The sequence below is a fragment of the Electrophorus electricus genome, chromosome 23, assembly GCF_041902795.1.
Source record: "Electrophorus electricus isolate QZ-2024a chromosome 23, ASM4190279v1, whole genome shotgun sequence".
Taxonomy (NCBI): Eukaryota; Metazoa; Chordata; class Actinopteri; order Gymnotiformes; family Gymnotidae; genus Electrophorus; species Electrophorus electricus.
Window position 1 is genome coordinate 4,377,995 of NC_137519.1, and position 16,956 is coordinate 4,394,950.

The 16,956-nt window shown below is 44.0% G+C and overlaps 1 protein-coding gene across 5 annotated transcripts; it reads left to right on the plus strand.

The window, feature by feature from the left end:
- Nucleotides 1-431: 431 nt before the first annotated feature.
- si:dkeyp-34c12.1 (uncharacterized) lies at nt 432-16,038 on the plus strand. 5 transcript variants are annotated; one of them, XM_081706457.1, is made up of 12 exons: nt 432-912; nt 1,305-1,410; nt 1,869-1,990; nt 2,987-3,085; nt 3,342-3,583; nt 4,042-4,105; nt 4,201-4,263; nt 4,812-4,946; nt 5,560-5,646; nt 5,833-5,991; nt 6,150-6,346; nt 15,616-16,038. In XM_081706457.1, the coding sequence occupies exons 1-11, from the start codon at nt 691-693 to the stop codon at nt 6,336-6,338; spliced, it is 1,488 nt and encodes a 495-aa protein (XP_081562583.1). In that variant the 5' UTR covers nt 432-690; the 3' UTR covers nt 6,339-6,346; nt 15,616-16,038. The 5 variants fall into 5 exon arrangements, with proteins under 5 accessions (XP_081562583.1, XP_035376605.1, XP_081562584.1 ...); XM_035520712.2 differs by having other exon boundaries at nt 433-912; nt 6,150-6,378; XM_035520713.2 differs by having other exon boundaries at nt 434-912; nt 5,560-5,619; nt 6,150-6,378.
- The last annotated feature ends 918 nt before the right edge of the window (nt 16,039-16,956 follow it).

Genomic DNA, 16,956 nt, shown 5'->3' on the forward strand with positions numbered 1-16,956 from the left:
TAGGTTAGTGAGCCGCCAGTGAACAGGTATTGCGAGAGAGGATATTATGGACCTGGGGCCATCTAGTGGAAGAATTGATAAAAAATTGGATGAAGAAGGAATTTATAAAGATTTAAAATTGATAAAGATTTAAATTCATAAAAATGTATACATTTGTAGAAAAATTGGATGTAGAACAAGAATTCTTCATCCATTTATAAATAATATTTAAAAAATGTATTTACATTTAAAACATTTATTTACTCTTTATTCTCTATAAATTAATTCTAAACTTTTTGGCTGTTTCCTCTTTTTTCAGATTCATTTATAAATTAATTACAGCAATAAAAATGCCTACGTATCTAAGACTTCTTTTGTCTGTCCATCAACTGATGACCACAGAAATAAAAAGAGAATTCATTTGTTAATTTGACCTACGCAGAAATAATATAAACTTAGATGGAATAACGTGATTCAACAGGGTTAATTTTTGCTACTGATAACCACTGTACTGGTCTTTCGGTTAAACCGAATGAAAAACGGAGTCCTGCGCTGCTTTACACCGTTACAGCTTTCGTGACTCTCAGGTCAAAACGGCGTTCATTTGAACGTAGCTTGTAAGCTTAAATGTCGTGTCAGTAACCGTCGTACCAAACGTTAAAAATACTGTAACTCGAAGTTTAAATCCAAAACATTTAACAAACTGGCGACATGGCTTCGAAGAGTACAGGGAAATTCTTCACACAGGTGACTGTTTCGGGATCCAGTGTACCACTTTCGCCGCAACTACAGAATAAACGTTTAAACAGAATTCCGGATGGACGACAACTACAGCGAACTCCGCCATCGAAGAATGCGAACACACCGATAAGTCATAAATCAGAGCAGCCAAGTAACACAGCGGCGAAAGTTTTAATCAGGACCGACGCAGAGGTAGGCCTAATTAGGTCAATCAGTTAATTTATCTGCACCAGATTAACTTTTTGATGGCGAATATACCAGCAAACATTTTCCACACAACATTCGGAGACTGCAGTAAAATTAAATGATGCAATGAAATTTTAAAAGAGGGAGGGTGAGTTCAGTTTGAGGCCAGTTTCCCTCATAATAATATTATCATTAAGAACATAGAGTACATAACAAAAATTGTGTCTTTATTTTTTGCGAACAATGTCAAAATGTTCCCGTGGTGAATATTCTGAAATGCGGCATTAACGAGTGATAACCGTGTGAATCAGGCTGGCAGGCTGTGAATGTCATGGCTGTGGTCTTCTTCTTAAAGATGGATGTATCAAGCTTTCCCTTCTCTGGTTTTTTAATGTAAGCCAGGTCCAGTCGGCAACATCTCCCGTGGGTCAGTTGAAGCGCCTTGTCCCTCCGTGAAGGAGGAGAGGAAGTCATTCCTCAGGTCCAGTACTACACCGATGTCAGGTGCTTCCTCAACCCACTGTGTGTGTGTGCATATGTATCCGTGCATGTAAGATGGAGCTCCTATCCAAGCAAACATGCTTTTGTGGTTTAACTATGGCCAAGCCTTCTTTTAACACTTTGAATTCTCAGGGTCACAGCATTGCAGCACTCAAAAGTCTAGTGGTTTTCCTGCTCCAACATGCCTGTTTTGACTTCATGTATGAGGAGATGTGGTAAAACAAGTACTCTAGAGTGCAGGAAACATTAAGTTGTCCACTGCTGCAGTGTGAAACGTAATGTGACGTGATCTCATAAATGGATAATGTTCTGAGCGACTGCCTTGACCTTGGAGCCTTCAGCCCTTTAGATGACATGTCTGGTCAGGTCCAGATAATGCTGATATTCGCTGCAGATTGTTGGAGGTTTTAAATGAAATGTTCAGTGGGTGGACTAACAGTGCTGCGTTGTTGGGTGTCCAGCCAAGATGGGGGACGCAGACGCTGAGGTCTTCATCCAAGGAATGCAGGGCTATCAGTGGACGGAATCGGATCTGGAGTTTGTCCACCAGGCCAGGCAGCGGCAACGAGTTCAGCAGCTGCAGGTAAATGCCCGACGGCTTGGACACTGGGCTAGGCTGTGGCTTAGAGATGGAAAGGGCCAAGAAGCGGTTGCAAACTTTGTAATGTTTCCGGCTGACTAGAATGTTTGGTGGATTCAAGCGCAGATTGAAGACGTATCTATTTGTGGAATATTTAAAATGACCATTGATCCTGCACCTATGAAATTTCATACTACTGTTGAGTAACTGAAACACTAGCACATATTGTTTTGTATTGTTTGTTATTGCGCTTATCGTTGTCTGATATAGAGCTTATGCTTATTTTGCACTTCTAGACATCAGCATTGATTCCTGTATTTCAGTGGTTCAATGGTATCTTGAACTCTAACCTAGTGTACTGGCTAGGACACATTTTGTGAGCAGATGACAAAGCACTTTTTTAAATCATTCTAGATATGAGCGTCTGCTAAATGCCAAAAAGGTAAATGTAGAATGTGACCTTCTTATATAGGAATAAGATGCATTTTCATAGAAATATGACTTTGTTGCAACTACACTGTTTAGTGTTTTAGCTAGAACATCTTGATATTTCTACACACAGCCTGAATAAGCAATATTAAACAGGGCAGTGCTATGTCCTTTTTTCCAGTTTAAATGCAGCTTCTTTAAAAAAAAAAATAAATAAATAAATAAATTTGTGTGGATCTATTAGCATTTTTTAAGGAAATAGTAAAAAAAAAAGCACCAAATATTCATTAAGCTAAATTGGAATCCTTAGCCATAAGTTGTACATTTTGTTTAAATAATTTTGTTTAGGCTTCTCATTTGAGCAATCACTTTGCTGTGTCAGCTAGAAAGATCTTAATTATCACCAGATTAATTACATTTGGTGTATTGGAGCAAAGAACACTTGTGGTGTTTAGGAATTTGCTGACAACCAATGGGCTAATGCATTGCAGCTGCTAAACAACCAATCAGCATGAGGCTTCACCCACAACAGGGGCTTCCGGAAAGATTAAGATACTGTTCTGTTTCCAGCATGAGCTGGGTGAGGTTCAGAAGACTCTGAAGGATGAGACTCAGAGGCTGGAGCTAGCTAAGGCTTCCCGAGACAAGCTCCAGAGAGAGCTCTCTGAGGTGAGATGGCGTCACGGTGTTCTGCCCTGCCCTGACCCATCCCCTACTTACCAGAGAGTGCGTTTAGGGCAATCGCACGGCTTAGGGCAGTCCCCTTTCCTGTATTTTTTAATCTTGGATATATAATCTTAGATTAACAGCTATAAACTAGTACATCTGGTAACATTACGATTTCCTTGCTGTTTAAGGTAATGACTTCTTGGCTGCGTTATGCTCCTGAAACGTTGATCGGTGTGTAATGTTGCTTTTGTCTCAGACTCCGTCCTGTAAGCTGCTGTTTCAGCTCTGTCAAGATCTCCTCTCGCAATCCCAGCCAGCCCCTGAGCTGCACGCGCCAGGGGACGGAGCGCCAGGGGACGGAGCGCCAAGCCGCAGTGTGCTGGAGGACAGGAAGCTACTGTCACAGCTGCAGTTGGCCGACGTGCAGCAGGCCGTCTACCGTGAGGTCGCGGAGGTCGCACGTCTCCAGCGAGAGCTGGCCAAAGCCCAGGAGCTAAGGTATAGCAGCATCTTTCTGTCTTGGGAGTCTCTGTAACCAGTGGGATTTTTTATAGGGATTAGAAACACACTTCAGTCATGGAATGACACAGCACAGTCTTCAAGCACTTTAAAAGAGTATTGTGGGGGGTGGGGGGTTCAAATGCATTGGTGTACATAAGTTGCTGTGATGCGAATGACCCCACTGAATCATGACTGAAATAGCCTCAAACATCACTCCAAGCAGGTAGGTCGAAAACATTTGTAAATCTGATTGTTCACGTTCAAGTTGAGTCTGGTGCATCAGAGGAGAGAAAGCAGAAAACCGTGCAGTGCATCCGAGACTGACAGCTAAGGGAAACCCCATTCCAGCTTCCTGCCACCAGTCCCATTCCCATATTTAAAGCCAGTCGGTGCATTTCTTGAAGCACCTAGAATCCACTGTTTTGGAAAAGCACATTTCATCTGCTTTCTTCCAGAGCAAAGGAGGAGCAGGCCATGAAGGAGATGGATAACTGCCAAAGGAGAATTACCACCGTCAAGGTGATGGCTGGCCCCCGAACTGTGCTCTAAAACGGCTAGAAATTTACATTGCACTGAGAAAAATAATTGTAACTTTACTTTTCTCTTCCTCTCAGGAAAACATAAAGGCCCTGAAACTTGCACTGACAGAGTTAAAGTCCCAGCTGTCTGAGAAGGAGGTCTGTCCAGTCCTGTTTCTTATAAGATTTGCTGGTGGGGACTGTTTGTTTCTCTGAAGGATATCTGGGACTTTCAGCAATCCTGAGGGGAAGCAGAGAAATCTCTCAATGGGCTAAAACCTCACACGCACGCATGCACATGTACACGCACCATCTTGGTTTCGAAATAATTTAAGTCAAGCAAAAAATGAAAATTTAATCAACGTTCCTAGTTTTTCTGGGAATGTTTTCCAAGGTTTTAAATGTGGCTTGGTGTGTCCATAGCTTTTAGTAGTTGTACTCGGAGATATTTTTTTAAGCACCCTCCTAGGCTGCACCTCCTGGGAGACTAGGGGCTAATTCATACTGATTCTGACTGGAGTCAAGGTGGAGTCCACACTGCTGTGTCCTCTTATAAAATACTTCTGTATATTAGACGTTAGCTGATTGATAGAGATCATCTATAAGGGCGTGGGAGTCGATTTATCAAAGTTGCTCTACATAATTCCAGGTTTCAGAGATGTATTGTGCCAGTAAAAACAAATGGTGACAAACAATATGTCCTGTAGAAAGCCTCTAAAGCAGTTCCACTACAGGAGAAAGCCTGCAGGGCCCATAGAACAGTTAAAGCCCAAGCAACATCTGATGGCCCAAAAGCCCAAAAGGAAAAGAAACCAAAGGAGAAAACACAGAAGGAAATGAAGGCAAGTGAGGGGAAGCTACTCGTACATACTCACTCAGACTGACACGTACTCACACATACTCATACATATAAATACTGACACATACTCGTGCATACTCACACAGACTGACACGTACTCACACATACTCATACATATAAATACTGACACATACTCGTGCATACTGACACGGACTCTCACGTACTGACATACTCGTACAGACTGGCGCGTACTCGCACGTAGTCATACATACTCGTACGGACTGGCACGTAGTCATACAGACTGGCGTGTACTCGTACAGACTGGCACGTACTTGTACATACTCACGTACTGACACGTACTCACACATAGTCATACATACTCGTACAGACTGGCACATACTCGCACGGACTGGCGAGTAGTCGTAGATACTGGCACGGACTGGCGCATGGTCATACACACACACACACACACCATTTATGTTCACTATACACACATGCTGACACATTTAGGTTCACGTATACGCACAGACTGAAGCACATGCTACATTTGGGTTCACGTACACGCACAGACTGACGCGCGCACACACGCTACCTTTGGGTTCACGTACATGCACAGACTGACATGCGTGCACACGCTACATTTATTTTCTCCTCAGATATGTCCAGATGGTATGAAGGAAGCTAAAAAGCAAAATCTACAACCTGCAGAGACGGAGGTCATTGCTCGCTCTCTCATTTTTACAGTGTGTTACTACTGTTTATTGTTTTCTTCTAAATAATATGAATGAATGATTTTGTTGCATTAGTAACCCTGTAGGTATCACTGTCTTCAGTTTAGTGAAAATAATTACTTTAAATATCTATATAAGATCTCACATATATGGCTGTTTTCTTTGCTGGACATTTTGCTGTGATATCTACTCTGACAGGAGGCCTTGCCGGCAGCACGAGGACTGGAAAAAGCCCCAAAGGCGCCCAAAATGTCTAAATCCCCTGCTGTTGCCGCTATCCTTAAGGCCCCAAAGGAAAAGGCCCTGAAGGACGAAGCCTCAAAGGAGAAAATCCCAAAGGACATTACCCCCATCAAGGTGGGGTTATGTGTAAGACTTTTAAAACAGTATGAAATTCTGACACGCTGTGGTTTGCCCCATTGCTGTGAATCTGTTCAAGGCATCCTTCACAGTACCAGACTAGCCGCCATGCAGAAGCCAAGCAAGAATCCTTAAATTCTGTTGTATTCTCTCAGGAATCCCCAACAGTGCCTCGAGGATCAGGAAATTCCCACACAGCAGCCAAACCCTTGAAAGCTCTGCTCTCCCCAAAGGCCTCAGAGGGGGATGCAAGACCCCTTCGGCGGTCAAAAAGGATCGCCATGCAGAACCAGAGCCTGTGTGCTGCGGAGCCTCAGAAAACGGCCTGCTCCCGGCGGAGATGAGCACCAAAGTACAGAATACCACCGTCACCTCTTCGCATAGGTCAGGGTTTCAGTAGCATGCGCTCCAGGGTAGAATGACTGTAATAAATGGTGATAATCCACAAGTCTGAACAATTGCTGCCTTTAACGGTCAGTTAAAAATGAATGTCCAGAAACCGGGTGATACTTCCACCCAACTCTGTTCATTGACCGCCCTCTTGTGGCTGTATAAGGTTCCACACCCAAAAGTCCATGCTGTATGTTCAATGATTCGAGGGTTTATTGTGTTGCATGCGGTTTAATCTCAGATGTTGGGCCCTGTCCTTGTTGTTTCCACCGCTTTTCTTGGCTCACGCAGGCTGGTGGTTGGTGTTGCCGCTGTCTCCCCGTTTACGGCTCAGCCTGAGTAAATGTTGCTCAGCGGCTATGCGGTCGTGCCCCTTACGGTCCGTGGAGAGGTGCTTTCAAAAGACACCGTGAATCGACGTGCATCTAAACATGAGTTTGGAGTGGTGCCGGTGTCATAAACATCCCCGAGACCCCTCTGAACTGCGCATGTCACCACCGACCAAACCCACCTCCTTTGCTCGGTCTGGGTTATGAGGTTCCTGGGCCTGCACCAAGCCCTGAAGGATTTATCGTGTGCTCTGGTTTCTGTATCTAGAAATTACTCCAGTCCTTCTTTCATAATAATGTGTGTGTGTGTGTGTGTGTGTGTGTGTGTGTGTGTGTGTGAACTGTGCCTGTTGGAGAGCTGCTGCCTGTTGGTGTGGTTGCTTTGGCCTGCACGTGCTTGTCCAAGCGCTTCACTGTCTCCACTTCCTTCTGCGTTTGATAGATAATGCACAACAGAAGTGGTTCGTGCGCACGCACACACACTGCTCAGACGGCTCGTCCAGTGCCTGCGTTAAACATCGGCAGAGGCGTGACAATGGAGAGAACGAGCCAAAGTTTTACAGAGACAGAGATCAGAGAGATGCGATCTCTCAGATGCTAAACATATAATCAAGTCCTCTGTGATTTTTATTAGGTGAGTGGATACAGCTTAAGTAAACATTTCTGCTGCATGTGGAAAGATTGTTGGTGAAATGGGTAACACTTTCAAAATGACCCCAAAATCCAGTTTCAAGTTCCCGACAGTAATGTTTTCCAGACTTGTTCTTGCTCAGTGGTGTCAGGAGAGATACTGCACGTCCACATAGTGTGAATACCAGCTTTTAAATCCACGGAGACCCCCTTTCCCCCGCCCAATACTGAATTCCTGCAACCCCACATTGACTCGTTAGGCTCCAGTAATCACACATATCTTAACATTATTCAACATTGTACACATATACGTAAGTTTATATGCTGAAAACATTTGCCCTCTGAGATGTGGTTGAGAAGAAATGCCTGGCATGTCGACGTCTTGACGGCCCATGTGTGACTTTTTGCCTTGGCCACTTTTAACAACGTTTGAAAGAGCACGGACTGTCGAGTGTTTACCCGCTTTGCACGTGCCCTTCCCAGCCTACCAGGCCAGCGAGCCATACAGATCAGATTGCCAGGCGGCTGCCGAAGGGCTCAGCCGTGCCATCGGTCCTGTTTCCTGTGTGGCTGAGGGTGTCTAGTCTGCCAGCCACCAACGTTGCACCAATGTGAGAAACGTGAGGTGTCGCGTGTGCGTGCGCCGTGAAGTCTCGGTCAAGGACGAGCTCGGACGCAGGTCCGTTGACCTATCTTGGAAGGGTTTATTTATTTTTGGTCTTTTCTGCATGCGTGGACATCTGGTGACCAGACAGACTTCATTACTGGAGGGAGAAATGGTCTGTAAAGGGAAGTGTGTGAATTCGTCCGAGTTCCTCAACATACGGCGTATCTGAGCATCGAGCTGAAACAGAAATTCGTGCTTCTGTTTTAAGGTGCATGGTAGTTCACAGCGCACTCGATTTGGAATGCAATCATGGCTTCATTGAAGTGTCTTGGCTCACAGTGCACTGTGCTTTCAGGCTTGTCAGTTCCTCAGTGGTATATGTAAACAACATTTTTGCTCAGTGGGTGTTACTGTAAGGAGGTGGGTTATATTCCTGACAAAAAAAAATTAATATAATTTGATGACCACTGTATATTAACTATACATTTGCATCATGTGTGGTTTAATATGCTGAGTCAGGGTATGGCGTATGTACAGTTATGCAAAATAATAAGTGTGTTTAAAACAGCTGAGAAAAAGCTCAGTCCTCATAATGGCATTTATTTCCATATACACAAAGGCACTGGAAGCACTGCACATTCAATTCCAAATGAAAACATGAACGAAATATCAATTTTTAAACTGAAAATGAAGAAAAAGAATAATGGGCAGTTAAAAAAAGTGTCTTCACTTTCATTTACAGTATAAACTGAAAGTTGTTTACAGATTTAGCTTTTCTGTTGACCACTGAACTAAGATTTAGTTGTATAACCTTTATTTCTGAGAACTGCTTTACATCTGTGTGGCATGGAGTCAACTAATATCTGACACCTGCGAACAGATATTCCAGCCCAAGCTGACTGGACTACATTGCACAGTTCTTCTGCATTCTTAGGTTTTACATCAAAAAAAGCATTTTTGATGTCACTCCACAAATTCTCAATGTGATTGAGGTCTGGGGATTGGGCTGGCCACTTCATAACATCAGTGTTGTTGGTCTGGAACCAGGATGTTGCCCACTTGCTGGTGTGTTTGGGGTTATTGTCCTGCTGAAACACCCATTTCAAGGGCATTTCTTCTTCAGCATAAAGCAACATGACTTCCAGTATTTTGATATATTCAAACTGGTCCATGGTGCCTGGTATGTGACAAATGGGTCCGACACCAAAGTATGAGAAACATCCCCAAACCATTATGCTTGCACTTCCATGTTTTACAGTCTTCACATTTGTACTGTGGCTTGAATTCAGTGTTTATGGGTCGTCTCACAAACTGTCTGTGGCCTTTAGACCCATTAAGAACAATCTTGCTCTCATCTATCCATAGAATGTTGTGCCACTTCTCTTTAGGCCAGTCTGTGTTCTTTGGCAAACTAACCTTTTCAACACGTCTTTTCAGTAATGGTACTTTTACAAGGGTTTCTTGGAAATAGTTTGGCTTCATGTAGGCGTCTTCTGATTGTTGCAGTACTCACAGGTAACAAGATCATCTTTGATTTCCCTGGAGCTGATTATTGGATGCTTCTTTACCATTCTTGTTATTCTATGATCTATGCGGATGGTAGTATTTCTTTTCCTACCATGTGTTTTTGGGTTTTATTTGCCATTTTAAAGCATTTGAGATCATTTTAGCTGAGCAGCCAATTATTTTCTGCACTTCCCCTCTCCAATCAACTTCTTGATCAAAGTTCTTTCTCCTTCGGTACAATGTCTGGAACGACCCATTTTACTCACTGAGGAAGAGCTAAAACCAGCAGGTACAACATTTGCTGCCCTCCTTCTTTAAATAAGGGCCATAATTGACACCCGTTTCTTCATAGAATGAATGACCTCACTAATTGAACTCCACACTGCTATTAATTTGAACATGCCCCTTTCATTAAATGAGTCAATTACACCCAATTAGCAGCATGCATGTCATGACTGTTGATTCTGTTGGTTGCCCATTACTCGGCTACACCTAGTCATGCATTTTTTCCCAATGTTGCATTATCTTTTCTGCCAAAATCAGTAATTAAATACATTAATGATGTTAGACTGCTATTATTTTGCACATAAGTCTGTGTTGTTTATATATATATATATATATATATATATATATATATTGTGTGTGTGTGTGTGTGATTCCAGGTGAGTAACTGCAGTGTACTGTTGTAAGAGATGTAGAGAGATACAAAATTGAGTGTAACCTTGTGTGCTTCACTAGTTTTGAGTTTACATATACAATGTAAATTTTATATATAATGTAACATTACACAGACTTTTTTTATATGTAACACAAGGTTTCTTCTCTTTCTCTCCATCATCCATGGCTGTTGATAATAAGCTTACTGTGTTAATATTTACATCTGTTCATTAGCCTTAAAAAGGCAGAGGTGTTTGCAGCAGCATGCATGTACACACACACACCTGGGGCACTTTCGAGGAATTCACAAGTGGTGCCAGCTAGTTGGTAAGCCGGAAAGGGCTACTTCGGCACCACTGTGGATGCCGGTTAGCACACGATTTAGGACGAGCTCCTAACAGATCACGAGGGCTGTCTGTGTACGAAAAGCCCAGGCATAAGACTCAATTGGCGAGCTGGTGTTATGGCAGCAGTAGCAGTGTTTGTCGCTGATTCGTGTGGATGGGGTGTTGATGGGCTGCTTCTGTAGCAGAGTGGCTGAATGCATCCTGGGAGATCCTCTCCTGGCTGGTCTTGACAGGGCCAAAAATCACTAAAGAGACCGTAGACAGACGAGGGAAATGGAAAAGGATGATTTGGCTCCTTTTTGTGTGCTAGGCCTGATCTGTCTGGCCTTGGTTTTTGGACCGACGCTCAAGAGGGGAAGTCTGTGTGGGCTGAACCATCGCCTCCTGCGGCCTTGAAGGTTCTGGTGTTTGTGGACCTTGGAGGTGTTTTAAAAAGGCTTTTGTTTCTGCACGAAGTAGTCTGACCCAGTTGAGAGCCAAACCTTTTTATTGGTTGGGATCATAAAGAGAACCTGATAGAAAATTTGTTTGAGTTCAGACCTTTCGAGGCTAATAAACAAATCCTTTCCTGATGTCATTAGTGTCAGGATATCTGCTGCTTGCCACAATGCTAGTCTCAAAATGAGTCTTAAACCTGATCTCAGGTCAGTTGGCTTTTCCCTTATGAATGTGCACTATGGGAGACTCCCTCTCCCACATGAATATTTGACTGTTTTTAGGTGTGTGTGTGCACGTGCGCTGATGTGCTGTGACCCAGGGTACATACCAACTCCCATCCGCAATTGGTATTACAATGTAGATGGACTCTGTCCACTCAGAGCTTGTGGAAGGAACAATGTTTACTGCCCTGACCAGGATGACCTGGGACATTTCCACCCTCAGCAACTGCGGAAAGCATGTCATGTGATTGTTGTGTGTCCCACAGACCAGAAGACTTGTTTAATCCCATCTGGATCTGCTCTGTACCTGAGAAGAACATGTCCGAGCAAACAACTACTTCTGAGAGACTGTGCTAGCAGTGTCGAAGCTTATCATTCTGTCTGGTGGTACGGTTGGAGGAAAAAGAAAGTGTCGAAAGAAGGTCACGGTTGTGGAGTGCCGTTTCTGCGGTGGCATTAAAAGCACCCGGAAGCCTGGCAGGGATTCGCGTTCGACGGTCTCCTCCCCAGCCTGGTCCCCCTGTTGGGGCTTCACTCTGAAAGGCTGTTATTATCGCTGACTGATGGGCAGACGAGGGAGCGGAGTACATTTGCGTAGGAGATTAGCTTCTGTTTTCCTACCATTAGCAGTCAGCATCAGACAGGTCCTTGGGTAAGCGCATGCCGGCCCTGGCAGGCGTAGCTTGATCTGGGGCTGGTTTCTGCTGATTCCTCGTTCTGGGGCGATTCCTCGTACAAACGGCTGGGTGACGGACCTTCAGGGTCGAGCTGTGTTCGCCTAACTGCCAGGGTTTTGTGTTTATTATTGACTGGAAGTTATTTCCTTCCAGTCACAATTATATGGATGGCCGCAGGCCATGGTGTGAAACCAAACCTACATCAGAATTCAACCTCAGCCTATTCAGAACTATTAAATAACATCAACCACAGCCACACTTGTGCCTTTATTGTTGCGTTGTTCAAGGACTTTAATGGAAATTTAGGGGGAACCGCAGTTGTTCATACACCCCCTCTCTGGTGCTCGGCCAGTTGTGACCACTAGGGGTCAGTGTAATGTCTTTCTAGGACATCCTGAAGGTTCGCCATGCAGGGTGTAAACCTGAGACAACCAGCAAGGCAAGACGAGCATGGTGGTATGTGTCAGAGAGGGTCCTCAAGAAGGCCATCTGTCCTCTCTGCTGACGTTGGCCTGTTTTGCGGGATGGGTGCCTGCAGCCAAAGAAAACACCATAAAAGTATGCTAGCAAAAGCAACTCAACTCCAGTATGTCAGTACTGTGGCACAAGTGATTGTGAGCACGCCAACCCTAACCAGGCTTCGCGTAGAAACAGCCAGCTGCCTCAGCGTGAGAGCGGGGTGGGACACCAGCTTGGGTTCCAGCTGTCTGCAAAGCTCCCCTGCTGGATTCAGCCCCAAATGTGAAAGAGAAGGCCTGGGCCCCAAGAGCTGACCTGACAGTATTATTTGATGTTCTGCTTAAATCTCACCGCCAAATGACAGAAATGTTACTGCGGAGCCTAGCTGAGACCACATCAGAGTGCCTGAGCACTGTCGGTGTGACCGTGGATCGGGGGTGATGAAGAAGAGTGCATGCGGTCGTGTTTCGTTTGTACTCGCTTCGTTCTGAACACGCAGGGCACTGGTTTGTTTGCCTTTTGAAGCAGTGTGAGCCCTCCCACCCCCCCTCATAAAACTGCTGGGACTTGTGGGAATATTAATGTTACACCAAGAACTCTGGCCAACAGGCCACAGAGATCTAATACTGGCTCCAGTGAGCAAGACTGATGTCTGCCTTGTGTGAAATTTCCTCAGGTATACGAAATATGAAAGTAGACACTTGTTACCATAGCTAAAAAAATGGTTGTTTAATGTCCCTCTTCCCTGTTTAATACCTTTCGTAAAGGAAAAGATCTGTGAAAAGACTAATTTAGCACAGACAAATGGATATCCACGTCCACACATCATACTCTCAAACAGTACCTTTTGTCCTTCAGGCAAAAGTGTGATTTATTTTGGCATTGAGTTTGGGTATTGTTAATTGGTGAGGACAAGGTTCACGTACAAGTTATCTATTTGAAACTTAGTGCTGCACAGCCCATGAAGCAAAATTCAGACAAGCATTCCACGACTTCATTTTGGGTAAGGGCAAAATTATGGAAATCCTTCGATCTTTCACTTAACCATCCTGCTAAAATTTGATCTACATCGATATACTGAACTATAATGCCAAGTGATTGTGGAAGTAGAAGTGCCATTAGAAGCGGCATTTCTCAGTTGTGAGCTTTGCGTGCAGCTTGTGCCCAACTGCTGTTGTTAAGCTTTGGCGATAGACATGCAGCAGTAGAAGCTGAAGTCATTTGTTTTTGCTTCTCCACAAGAAAATGCCTCCAGGAAGCTCGAGGCTCCGAAGCTGAGTGAGTATTTGATTTGGCACTGACTCCATGGAGAAGTATTAGAGCGAAATGTGTGAGACTAAACATTTAGAAACTGTCTGAGTACCCCCACGGTCTCTGTTCCCTGGGACACCGTTGGTGTGGTGATGGGTTACACCCCCCCCCCCCCCCCACCCACCTCAGGCCTGTGGCCCTATCTATGTATGTTCGTTTGGAACCGTCGGGATGGTCATCTTGCCCATTATTTTGAAGAGGATTGCAATTTTTGCATCGTTTCAGCTCATTGAACAGGCCTTGCTTCTACGCACTGCTGAATTAAATTTCCTATCAGACTAAACATTTTGAATGCTGGCCTTTTTGGCTGTAAACTAGTGTCTGAAGGAGAAGGTTCATCACTGTATCTCGTAGGGGAAATTGTTCTTTTTTTTTTTTTTTTTTTTTTTTTTTTTTCGGGTAAGAATTTTGATGAGACCATGGTGCCTATGAGTGAAAATATTTTATGGTTATGGTAGTATCTTCAGAAGCATTTCTGTTAAGTTTTTTAATAAATTTTGGGCAATGTCACAGCACCATGTCTGCTACTTGCCCACTAAAGGATACGAACAAACATGGCTGACAGCCCCTTGGGATTTTCGAGCTGTTGGGAAGCTTGTAAATCCGAGGTACCCGTGTCTGGGGCCATAGGGCCACTCAGGGCATTTGCTTGGCTTTGGAGTTATTGTAGGTATTTCTAAGAGTAAAGGTTCTCCTCAGGCAATGAAGTGGAGACATCATAGGAGCAGACAGTCTCTTTAGAGGTGAAGATGAGTATTTGTTTTCGTTGTTAACATAAGGGGTCTTATAATGGTTTGACTTCTGTATCTTAACTGGAACTGCAGATGCAGCTTCACAGCAGCTGTGTGTGTTGTCACTAAGTATCTGATCATTTTTAGAATGTAAAACTGGATGCTGATGGTGTTTTTCTAGTTTTTTTTTCATGACGGCACACATGGGACTTGAAGGCAACGGCATTCAGTTGTAGTCAAAGCAGCATGGAATGAGCCAGAATAGCTGAGATGCGCATGAAGCATGCACAGCCCGAGGGTCATTAGCTGGGTCACTTCACGCCTCGAATGGTGGTGCTCAATGAATGACTGTGGGCGGGCCTCCACAGAAATGCCCTTTCCAGTGCAGGCCAAAGGGGTTTTTGATCACCCCAAATCTCTGCTCCTGTGGCTGATCAGAAGGAGGTAGCTGGGTGCTGTACCCAGGATCTCGACGAATATTTGTCCAAAATGTGCCCAAAATATTTGCAGAGTTAACACTCGAGCACTGTCTGAGGCACTCATCCCTTTGGTATTCTAAAATAAACCTTTTAGAAAGAGCTTGGCAGTGGGGTGTACCATTGAGCCATACCAGAGGGGTGCCAGGCACTGATGGGGCTTGAATTGCATGAATGTTTGTTTAGAGATTAACCTTCTGGCTGCTACACTTGGAACATTCTCAGCCTTGATTGTTCCACCACTTTTATGTCAATTGATTAATGTGGGATGTGCTGAAGTGTGCGCAGGTTGGTCCTGGGCTTTTTTTTTTTTTTTTTTTTTTTTTTTTTTGGTGTCGCATACTGCAGCATTTTCTGGTTCACAGTGCATGCAGAAGTTGTCCAACAATACTGGCATAAGAACAGTCCTCTGAAGCATCTCTGTCCCACCCCACCAATGGCCAATAGCCACTGGCTATTCAGTTTGGCTTCTGAGTACAAACATGTCCTACTACAGAGCAGTTTCAGCCAATCCCCACCTTTTGAGTGAGCAGAGGAATCCTACCGTCTGCCCCACCCAGCAACAGTGTGGATTCTTGACCTCTTGGCTAGAGACGGGCGGTGGTACAGCCGTTACTGGACTTCAGGGGTGGTGCCAAACTCTGGCTTTTCAGAAACGCTTAGCTGGACGGATTTCTTGGTTTGTCTTGATTCAGAGATGCTGATGTTGCTAAGTCAACAAAACTGTCAAACAAAACTCCCTTTATTGTTTCCCTTTGCTATGCTCTAACTACTAAACATCGCTACAGGCGATTATCTTTGTAAATGTCTGCTGTTGATGGTGCATGTGTGTGTAATTTCAGGCTGGAGGTGTGTTCCTGTGCTGGTTACACACACTCAAGCTGTGCCAGAATAAACATGGTATGCCAAGAGACTGAAGAGACAGCTTCTGCTGTTCATGAGGGACTGAAGACTGTCCACTGAGAGACTGAAGACAGCCCCTCCTGCTATTTGCACTCAGCGAAAGACCTAAAACCGCGTGTGAGGGTGAATCATAAACTTCTATATGCGCTCCAGTATAGTTATTTTTATTTAGTTATATATACTTTTTTTTTTTTTGGTGTTGTTTGTTTTTGTTTGTTTGGGTTTTTTTTGTAACTTGTCATACTTTTTTTTTTTTTTTTGTCCTCAAAGATATGATTGTGTTTGGCCTGCGTTGGTTTTATGACATATTTTGTAAAAAGTGTGCTATAAGAATTGCATAGAAATAAATGACTATCCCTTAACAGATGTGGACAATGTTCTAATGTAGGACTGTTTATACATACCTTATAATGCGTAGTGTGCTGGTTGTGCATGGTGCTGGGTTCCTTTCCCATGTACTGTTGTTGTTGTTGTTGTTGTTGTTTTGTTTTTTGTTTTTTTTATATATATATATATAATACACACATTTACTGCATTTGCCAGATTATATATGTCTTTCTCTCCTAGCAGTGCTGCTCTATGTAGTATAATGTTGAAGGATCTGTAGTAGAGTGCTTTTAATAGGACTCATTGGCCTCTGAAGTGGCAGTGTGTGTGTGTGTGCGCGCGCATAATTGTTTTTGCTCAAGGTCTAGCTGTGTGCATGTGTCCTACCCAAAGCTCACATGCCACTGTGTACACACTTACTCACTCACTCACTCACTCACTCACAAGAATGCTGCTCCCTCTTCAGCTTGCTCAAACAGTGGTAGACCACAGGTGGATGGATGTGGTTTGGTGTGTTTGTTTTGTTCAGAAGCAAGAATCTTTGAGGGTGGAGGTTTAAGTGCTTTTAATCCTTGCATAAGAACTGCTTCACGAAATGGCAGCTACAACCCAGAGCACTGCGTGTGCCCCTTAAAGTCTGTACTGTATTTTAACCTGAACACCTATTGTGTCACCTATTCAGCTAGAGTGGTCAAAGACTTGCTCATTGCACTATGATACTGTGAGGCTTGCTGCATAATTACAACTCAGGAGGGTTCTTTATACCGAGAGTAAAACTTGCCTGTGTAGGTGGAAAATGTTTCTTAAAGGGGACGTGTAAGATTTGGGGGCATCTAGTGGTGAGTTTGCAGACTACGACCAACTGAATGCACCTCCCTCACACGCCACTTTCCAAGCATGTAGTAAAATCTAGAGTGGCCTTGTAGTGCCAGGCTGCTTGTAAACTGAGGTCA

Bases quoted from the DNA above. Each gene is read 5' to 3' on its own strand.
- si:dkeyp-34c12.1 (XM_081706457.1), top strand. From the start codon at position 691: ATGGCTTCGAAGAGTACAGGGAAATTCTTCACACAGGTGACTGTTTCG. The intron at 1,991-2,986 runs GTAAATGCCCGA...TTCTGTTTCCAG, and splicing joins AACGAGTTCAGCAGCTGCAG to CATGAGCTGGGTGAGGTTCA. The intron at 4,264-4,811 runs GTCTGTCCAGTC...TATGTCCTGTAG, and splicing joins CCCAGCTGTCTGAGAAGGAG to AAAGCCTCTAAAGCAGTTCC.